At 43.8% G+C, this 10,239-nt stretch overlaps 1 protein-coding gene across 2 annotated transcripts in view; it reads left to right on the top strand.

Annotated features, from left to right (window-relative positions):
• Positions 1-1,919: 1,919 nt before the first annotated feature.
• Positions 1,920-10,239, top strand: part of APOO (apolipoprotein O) — a 28,607-nt gene continuing 20,287 nt past the window's right edge. For both annotated transcript variants that reach the window (XM_054272244.1, XM_054272245.1), the window contains exons 1-3: positions 1,920-1,977; positions 6,374-6,481; positions 8,727-8,846. In XM_054272244.1, the coding sequence (XP_054128219.1) occupies positions 1,969-1,977; positions 6,374-6,481; positions 8,727-8,846 (237 nt within the window). In that variant the 5' untranslated portion in view covers positions 1,920-1,968. The remainder of the gene's footprint in view (positions 1,978-6,373; positions 6,482-8,726; positions 8,847-10,239) is intronic.

Here is a 10,239-nt window from a genome sequence, read left to right as displayed (position 1 = left end):
CATGGTGCAATGGAGAAAGAGGGCAATAGTGTTCCTCACTGATTGGTCATTTCGGTACCCTTTAGGTTTAACTTCTCCATGCTAAAATCTCTATAACCAAATCCATAATAAAATACCAGTATTGTCTGTGGGTACTGGAGCTCATCTTGTACCATTTGTTAGTGGTATTTCTGCTGTCCCATTAATTTGCCTATTAAGGAGCATTGCCCAGTTCTGCAATGCAGTGGTTAAACTTCTTCCTGCTATAGCTGCTTCTGTTAGGTCTATAAAGAATCTGCAGTAAAGAAATGTAGGAATTTTAAGAGGGAACAACAAATTATCATGACAAAGAAAATCGTGCAAGGGTGCCTACCTTGTCTGTCTTTCCACAGTTCTGTTCCTGATGAAGTGTTTGCTACCATATTCTTCAGGTGATTCACCTTTTACATTAAAATTCTAACAACATTTTCTAGGACTAACACGGTGCTATTCGTATTCTAAAATCAATATCAGCTTTTTTCAAGAAACTATGTTTCTTGAACATCTCCAGGGATGGTGACTCCACCACCTCCCTGGGCAGCCTATTCCAAGTCCATTTTCTGACAGAAATTTGGTACTCCTCATTTCTGATATTCATCTCCCACTGAGTTACAAGGCAGTCACTGTGGGATGTACACAAGACCCTCCCTTACTGCAGATGTGAGCAGAAAAAACTTTCACCTGTCCAACTCACTGAAGTGAGCTGGGAGATACCCCAAGGGCTGCAGAGATGAAAAGTGTAAAAATACTGAGAAAAGAGTGGTGGGTGGTTGTTTTTTGGTTTTTGTGGGTTTTTTTGGTTTTTTTTGTTTTTTTGTTTTTTTAATATGAGATAGGCACAGAATGCTATCCATACACTAGTCCCATTGTGCTGCTTTGGGCTGGGGTAGAGTTAATTCCCCTCACAGTGGCTGGTATGGGGCTGTGTGTTGGGTTAGTGCTGAACACAGGGTTGATAATACAGAGATGTTTTTGTTATTGCTGAGCAGGGCTTGCATGGAGCCAAGGCTTTTTCTGCTTTTCATAAGGCCACGCTGGTGAGGGGCCGGGAGTGCATGGGAGGAAACACAGCTGGGACAGGTAACCCCAAATGACAAAAGGGATATTCTGTCTTCGACACACGAGGTACAACAACATCTCTGTATTATCAACCCTGTGTTCAGCACTGATCCAATACACGGCTCCTGTGAAGAGAATGAACTCTACTCCAAGCAGAACCAGCACCCCCATCCACCTTATTCCAGCAGAGACAAGAGGAGCGGTGGAGCTGGCGGAGGGCCTGGGGCAGGGGAGCTGTGAGGGGGAGCTGCGGGAGCCGGGGGTGTCCAGCCGGGTAAAGGGGCTCGGGTGCCTCCATCGCCCTCTCCGGCTCCCGGGCAGGAGGGCGCGGTCGGCTGGGGCTCGGTCTCTCTTGCCAGGCAGCCTGCGACAGGAGGAGAGGACACAGCTGTGCCAGGGAAGGGCTGGGTGGGACATAAGAAAGAATTTCTTCACACAAAGGGTGAGTAGGCATTGGAATGGAGTGCTGGTGGAGTTACGGTCCCTGGGGGGGTTAAGGAAAGGCTGGATGTGGCACTCAGTGCCATGGTCTAGCTGACAGGGTGGTGTTCCGTAACAGGTTGGATTCGACACCCTCAGAGGTCTTTTCCAAACTAACTGATTCCGTGATCCTGTGATTGATCCTGTGATCTCTGAGCGGCCGAACCATCTTTATAGAGGCTGCGGGGTAACACACGGAGCCATGCCGCGGGGCTGAGGGCTAGTGTGTAAGCGCTTTCAGCACTCCGGCACCACGCTTGTCCCACACGAACCCTGAGGCGCCATTCCCCAGGGAGCGCTGGGACCCCTCCGCTTCCCGGGCGGTGCCTGCAGCGGGGCGGGGCGGGGCGGCCCGCGTGACGTCACGCCGCGGTGACGCCATCGCCCCGTCGCCGCGCGCCCGGCGCCGCCATGTTCAAGGTGAGGAAGGGTCCCCGCGCGGGCCGGGCCCGCAGCGCTCGGGGCTCCCGCGCCGCTCCGCTCCGTGCGCTCCGCTCCGCTCCGCGCGCTGCTGGGGCCGCGCTCCTTGCAGCTGCTTCACCGCTCCTCTTAGCGCTTCGGCACCGCGTGCCCTCCGTGCTGCATGAACTGAGGCACAGTCCTCACTTAGAGTCGCTTCTGGGGTGCACCCAGAGTGCGGAGCGGTGCGTGCAGATCGCATTCCCTCTTCGCAGTGTGCTGCCGCAGAGTTTGGCTTCGGGCAGTTGTCGCTTCAAAGTGTCAGCTCGGTCTTGAAAAGTCTCCGTTTTAGCGCCTGAAGGTTGTCTGTGGGACCTGCGGAAAGCACGGTCCGGCTCTCGCTGCCTCAGAGGTCTTTGCCTCTGATTAGAGCGGCCCCAGATCAGGCTAAAAGCGAGCTCTGTGCCGGTCAGATCGCTGTTACGGCTGCTTGCTTAAAAAAACCCAAAACAAACCACCAAAACCTGGTGATGCTCGGTTCTTGGTATTCATTTTCCTTGGTACCATTTTCTGTGTGGAATACTGATAATATCTCTAGGTACCAATATACTGAGTGTACGAAATACACATAATTGAAACTCATAATCTCAACATGAAGAACTTCTTTACATTGAACGTGGCAGAGCACTGGAACAGCTGCCCAGGAGGCATCCCAAGCCACCCACCTGGACATGTTCCTGTGTCACTGCTCCAGGTGACCCTGCCCTGGCACGGGGGCTGCACTGGATGAGCTCCAGAGGTCCCTTCCAACCCTGACAATTCTGTGAGTCTGTGGTGCTGATGTGCTGAGCCCTTGCTTGCTCTGCTCTTGTCACTAATTCCTTGGTTTTTTTGTGCTTTAATGGTGGAATTCTGTGCATGAAATCATTGAGAATTCCATAATTGTCATTAGAGGGTTTATCTGTGGGCCTGTGCATTTAGGCACTAAGTACGTTAGTACCTTTATGCTGCTAATGAGGATTTAGGTGCTTCAGGCCCACCTGATGTTGTGCCTCCAAGAGCCAAAGGGAAGGTGGCTTTTTGTCCAGGATATTTGTGCTTCAGGGACAGGAGTGTTCAAGAGTTTGGATTTTGGTTTTACGTTTTTATAGTTTGGGTCGAGAAATAGGAGGGAGAATTGAAAAAGATGAGAAAAATGAAGTGTTTTCATGCTTTAGGACCAGTATCAACCTTCTCAAAAGTATGCTCAAGCTTTTCCTATCTGGTGTCTAAAGATAAAGTTGAATTCTTAGCTAGAGAGGAGTAAATGTATCTTTTTTGCTTAGAATAACTGCAGAGCATTGCCAATGGAAAAGAATGTTGGCTCTGGTTTTCTGATACTGAGTGGCTGTAAGACTGGCAGCCTGAAGGCACAGCTCAATCAGTCAAAATGCTTTACTAATGCAATTGGTTTAGTAATATGTGATTAGTATGGAATTCAAAAATGAGATCCTAAAGGGAGTTTTGGAAACAAAAAGTACAGCAGTTGATCCTTCATACTCCCAAACACTTCTGTGTATGCAAACAGGCAGTGTTTCAGCAGCAGTTCTGTCTGTCCCATAAGGCAGCTGATGTAGGAGACCATTGCAGTATGACTTGAACAGCACATTTAAGAAGAGATTCAACTTGCACTTTCAGAGGTTAGTTTCATTTTGTTAAAAATTAAAAACAATGGAAAATGTCTGCACTTCATTATCTTGATAATATAAACAGTTAACATTTCAGTCTGAGTAGTTTTGTGATCACTGATACTGTTTTGTGGAACCCAGGTGCTTCCAGCCTTGTGCTCTGCTGTTTGTGTCTTTATATAAAAATCTGAAATATCTAAAACATTTGGTCTTACTGTTTCTACTGGTGACACTTAGCACCATTTACACTGTTTGAAAAGATATTTCTGAAAGAAAATGCATTTAGATTTTGCCTTTTCAGTAACAGAACAGTTTTGCAGTGAAAAAAGGAAAGATTGAGGAAATAAGCTCTACAGCTATTAATGGTTAGTAGCATTTGTTTTTGTCCTGGCTAATGGAAGTATGTGAGAAGTGTTTAAGCAAACACTATTAGAGATTATCCTTGTCTTTCCTTGGCTGTGAAACAGCTGATCCAGTCATTGTGGTGTTTCATTTATAGTGATTTAGTAACAAGTCCATAAATTCACACAAGGAAAAACTTCCATTTTAAGCAAGTTTTTCCATACCTTTTTGACCCATCAGATCCCTTATGTCTTCCAGAAGAAATCCTGTGACCTAGTTCTTGTGTGCTGTTTCTCTACACCTAAACCAACACTTTCAGGAAGTTTGACAACTGTATAGCCCAATTTTTAGTTTGAGGAGTCTGTTGGTTACAATTAATAAACATTCCACCTGCAGGGCAGTGGAAGAAATTTAAGCTGCAAATGCTTGACTGCCTACAGTAAGCTGCTGTGGTGTGGATAATTTTAAAGCTGTTTTCTAACAGTTCTGCAGCAGCCAGACAGAGCAGTTGTGCCGTGGCTGGGCCAGTTGCCACCATCACAGCATGGAGGAGGGGTGGTGTGACCACGGCTCCAGTGCCACAAGCAGCTGGGTCAGTGCCACAGACCCTGCAAGTTGTGAAAAGTGTGAAAAACGCCAATCACTTGATTTTAAAATTTTTAAAGTTTAATAGTAATGAAGTGGTTATAAAAATAGTAACACAATTAGAGTAATAACAGTTTGGACAAATTGAATTAAGACAGTATGAGACAATAAAAACAAAGAGTTACGGACGTCTGGGTACCTCTTTCTGGGCAGCACGAGCCGGAAAAAGGACACCCGTTAACAGAGGATTAACCCTTGAAAGCAACAGCCTGTTGCATATTCATACACCTCAAACATGATGCATAAATTCCATTCAAACACAGGATTCTGTCTGTCAGTGTCAACTTCTTTCTTCTAATCCTAACAGCGCCTCCAAGGCGGGAAGAAGTTCGTTTCTTCTGATAAGAAGGCAATAAATTCCCTTTCTCTGACAGATTCAGGTGTCCTGTGGCTGCTATCTCGCTGCCAGCCCTTTCTGTTAAACAAAGCATCTTATATAGCATAGTTTCTATTTTAACAGTTTTTATAACCTAAAACTATATTTAACACAGTACTTAAGAAAATTAATACAGCATTATTTTCTGACACAACACATACAATATTCATTTTAACATTTGCAAAAAGCCAATTATAAAATACATGCATTTTTCACAAAAGGAAGAGGCCTTGCTGCCTTCTCCTTTCTGAGCCCTGTCCCCGCAGCTCCTGTGCTGCTTGCCAGGCTGTTCCATGGAAGGAAGGGCTCTGTTTGCTGAGCCACACAAAGCTCTCCCTTCTGCAGGATGAATCTTTTTGGCCAGGTGAATTGCCTCACAATGGGAGCCTCCAGCCACCACAGCTAGGGCAAGGTGAGCAGCAGGAGTGCTGGGCAGCAGTGCTGGAGAGGAGCCAGAGCCTCCAGTTCGGTGTTAGACCCACTGGAGCTGTAACCGGATCCAGCAAAACACAGGCTGCTGTAACTCTGCACGTTTCCCTGAGCAGTAACAGGAGTACTAGACATTGAAAGCTTTCCCATTTCAACTGATATTTCTGGAGTTATACTTTGCTGCTAACAAAGATGTGCATTTGCTGGAAAAAATGCTCTCTGGGCATCTTGATTTACTCTGGAGCTAAGATTTTTTTTCTTCTGTTTTTTTTTAAGTTGAAGCAGACTTTCCCATTAAGAAATTCAGTTTAGCATAGGTCCTGAATATTAGAAGAACTATATCCATCCACCTTAGTCATGGTGGTTGTGTTGTGTGATGGGATTGAATTTAAAGTAGTCAAAAAACAGTCAAGTAATTCATGTTTCTTACAGAAAATAGGAGACACTCCTAAAATTCTTAGAAAGTATTGATTTTGTTCTGGTATTTATAGCTGCAGGTCTCCTTGTTTTCCTAAGTCTATGTGCAGATATTAAGTAGAAGTAAAACACTGAACTTCTTGGTACTAACTATGGAAAAATTGAGGTATTATGGGCATACACAAAGTTGTTTAAAATATGAATATAATTTTGCTATTTAAACTGAGAAAGTTAATACAAAAATTACTTTAAACTAGAGAAAACAAGATCTTTTTTGTGAGATGAAAACTGATGAGATTAGCATTTATTTCTACTGCCCCCTTTAGCCTTAGGTTTTTCCAATTACCACCTGAGTGATTTAGATGTTACCATGTCAGTGCCTGAGAGCATTAGACTGTGTACTGCTGACCCTCCTTTCTCCTAATTCCCAGGCATCTGTTGAGATCCCTTTTTACCATATAGGGGACATACGCATGTCTGCCTGGCTGTGTTCAGTTTTGTTTGCACACAATGATGTTCTTGTCCTTGGTGATGTTTCCAGGTAATCCGGCTGGGGGCCACCCCTGTCAGCCTGGGCTTGCTCTCTGTCCAGGTTTATGCTGCTTCCTCAGAGAAGGCTTCCAAAAAGGAGTTGCTGAAAGTTGAGGAGGTGAGTGTGGTTAGAGTCTTAGTGCTCTCCTATCTAAAGAATTCTGGAAACATTGTGTTTTGATGTATGAAAGCATTTAGGTACATCCTGTCACCTTTTGTATTCATGCCTTTAAATTTGCTTCTCAGGTTTCCTCACCAGGGATGTCTGTACAGTTTTGCTTTTACCTGAGCATGGCATTTGATGTTCTTCACTTGATAGGGCCAGGCTTTCTTGTGTGTAAAATATTTTTCCTACGTTAAAGCCTGTTAGTCTTCATTCAGAAATTATATTTTCATGTTTGTAGATTTACTTACGGTTATATTTCAAGTCCACAGGAATATTTTCTTTGCTTTTTACCCAGATAATAGCACTTACTTTTTACTGTAAATAGTGTTGGTAAATTCTAATAAAAATTCGTTTATGTTCTCCACTAAAACAGTGAACCAGAATGTTTTATTTCTAAAAATATTCTCTTTTTTAAATATCTAAAGTCTTGTCTGGCAATATTTTGAATCCACCATAGTAGCCTGCAGAATTTTTTCCGTTTTCCTTTCTTCACAGTATTCAGACCTGAGCAACAACAAATACAATAAGTAGTGGTAATACCTGTTATGTTTTCGTTTCTTTAAGATGTAACAAATGTCTTGGTTGTAAGTAGAGCCTTAAAATATCCTGTCAAACTGTAGACTCAGCAGCATTGTTACCCAGGCTTTTAAAAGTCTCCAACACTAAAAAACCAAAATAAGTAGTTCATAACTAAATCCAGCTTTACAGGCATGAGAGCATGCAGTTGTTTAAAAGTTTTGAGTACTTCAACCCAAGCTGAAGTGATGTACCATAAGCCCTGGAACTGAACCAGGCTGTGTTGTGCACACCCAGGTGCTGTGGCTGGCAGTTCCCTTGAGCAGAGAGAGGAGCTGCAGTTGCAGGGGGTCCTGGGAGCCTCAGCTGGGCCCAGCCGCTGCTGGCCTGAGTCAGCCCTGAGGCAGCAGCATGGAGCTCATGTCAGTGAGTAATGGGCTTGCCAGTAGCTCCAGCTCAGCAGAATGTGCAAGCCTGGACTTCTGGCTGCCTTTCTTGCCATTCACAGGCTCTTAGTTTGGATCTCTATGTGTCAGCTGTCTAGTTTCATAAAATATATGGGAATTTCCTTATTTCTGTCCTCGTGCCAGGCATTGCTGTTGGGTTGTCCAACAGGATCAAAGTTCAGCTTGTGGCTGTGATTGCCAGGGATGACCTGGTTTCCTAGGGAAGTGAGGCTGAAAATCCTCATCTTTCGAAGTATTATGGGAAATCCAGCTGCTCAAGTTACCAAATTATTGGATAAATTTGTTGTAATTTTGTATTATGTTATGGTTAGCAGCTTTTTAAACTACAACATAGCTGATCTTGAAAAGAGAGCTGGCTACATTTTAATGCAGCAATGCTTGTAATCATCAGATTATAATAAACTACTAAATGGAGTATAAATATGGTGTAAAATATAAGCTCTTTATACTGAACATCTGTGTAGTATATAAGCTGCTAGAAATTTTAATAGGTTTTGTTTTGAGCTTTGCTGTTCAACAGTACGAACTTGGATTTTTTAAATGGAATACAGTTTCAAATATGCTTAGATAATTGTAGTACATGTTGCGGTGATTGTAAACCCTAACCAGGGTGGTTTGGCCTTTATTATGTGAAGGTGCCCATTGCTCATTACAGTTCCTCTTTGCTCAGTGCCAGGGTACATTAACACTGCCAGTTGCTGATGTGGTTATGACCACAGGTTGGGATGTTGGGCCCTTTTCCTGCTCAGTCACAAACAGGCACATGTGTGTTGGATGTTACCTTTGTTAGAAGCTGCTTAGGCTCTTTAATGATGCCTTGTGCATATATAGAAAATGATTGATTGTCATTTCTAGTGCATTCAGTATGTTAACTGGGAACCAGAAGTGCTGATTAAGGTGGGAAACATTTTTCACAATTATGTTGTGTGTTCTTATTAAACTAGTTTAATATTAATTTGTAACTTGTGACTTGGATCATATAGCAGCTATGAATGAATTGTATAGCAGTTAGAAGTCATCTTCATCATAATTATGTGCTGTATAATTAAACTTTGCTCATAATGGTTGTCTCAGAGCTGTGTGAATTTTTATTATGCATTGTTTATATAGTAAGCACAGTGTTAGTTGTTCTCTGCTTAGACTGTTCATGCCCTGAAGACCTACTTACACAATTCCACCTTTGTTTTTAACATCTTGTTTGCTGATATTCACAGCTGTCACTGTACTCCTCCCCAGCTCGTGAGACGAAATATGTGGAGAGTCCCAAAACAGAATTGGAGGAGGGGGTTTCCCGTTTGCGGCAGGTTTTGGAGCCATACACAGCCTGGTGTCAGGTACAATGGTTTGTATTGCACCCCTGATGCTTCAGGGGTAAAGTTCCTGGCATTGTGGTTTGTTTTTTCTCACTTGGAATGAACAGGTAGCAGCAAAGTAAGAGCCGATAGCTGTTAACAGCATTTTTCAAAAATGTGCCATCACTGGAAGTTTTCTGCCTTGTTTAAAATTTTCCACAGTTCGGGGCATGATGTTCACCCCCTTCTCACACAGAACCAGCTGTGTCTTTATACTAATTGGCTGAACTAAACCCTGGGTTTAGGGGTTCTCCTTCCAAAAGAATTAAAATTAACTAAAGCATAGAATTGTTTTCTGAAGTAAACTTTAGGCTTAAATATACCTAGAGATATCTGGATTTGGCACTGTCAGGAAGATAGGAGAGTGGTATTTGCAGTTTTCATGCTCAAAGAAGCCTTAAATTATCAAGCAACGTGTTTTGGAGCAGCAAAACCAAGTTGCCCTCACTGCAACTGTGACAAAACACAACTTGGCAAAAAATAAATCAGTATTAGCTGAACTGGAATGTTGAGGGAAGGAGTGCAGCTCTCTGGAAGAGAGAAAATCCCAGGCCACTAAGTACTGGTAAACCTAATCCTCAGGCCTTGCCCCAAAACCTTCTCATGTATATTTTATTAGGTAGTATGTTTAGAGTAAATAGTCATTAAATACAAAAATAGGCTCTGTAGCAGAGAGGAAAACCAAGATTTTTGTGATCAAATTGTTGGTGTTAGATTGCAAAGCCCCGGGAGAGCTTTCTTGCTCTTCCCTACCCAGGAGATGTTGAGGCTTCTTTTGAAGTGGGGGAATCTTTGCCCTGTGGCTGTCTCTGGGCAGCTGTGGGTGATTCTGTGCTTTGCCCTCTGCCTGTTGTGAATCCCCTTGAGCTGCCAGCTCTGTGCCCAGCTCTCCACTGAAAGCCAGACTGTTCAGATTCAGGTTGGGGTGTCCTTTCTGCCTGGAAGTTCTGTGTGGTGCTGCCTTTCACAGGACTGAAACAGTTTTTCAGGGTTCCTCAGTCTGGTGTTTCAGGTGTCCCCAGCAGAGCCCTGGCTGCAGCTTGGCAGGGGAAGGGGTTTTCTCAAGATAGTCAGAGCTCTGGCTCCTGAGCACATGGGTTTGCTTGGTTGCCTGTGGTAGCCCTGACTGGCAGTGAAATTGCAGAGGAAGTTGGCCTCTAACCTTGCTTGGTGTCTCGCTGACCTGTTGGCATCCTGTTGGTTTATTTAGTTTTTTGTCTGTCTGGTGATCATTGACATAAGATGTGCTCTTCTGCTCACACACAAGAAGCCATTTCCTGGCAGTGGTTTACTGACTCATTTTATGAAGTGGGCATGTAAACTTTATGGGTTTGGGCAATATTGCTTAACTGTAGTCAGAGGTAGCTTTGGTTTT

The sequence above is a fragment of the Melozone crissalis genome, unplaced genomic scaffold, assembly GCF_028551555.1.
Source record: "Melozone crissalis strain CALT ecotype California unplaced genomic scaffold, PUWL_Pcris_2 ptg000013l_1, whole genome shotgun sequence".
In the NCBI taxonomy this organism is placed as follows: Eukaryota; Metazoa; Chordata; class Aves; order Passeriformes; family Passerellidae; genus Melozone; species Melozone crissalis.
This window is presented reverse-complemented; position numbering and strand designations above follow the sequence as displayed.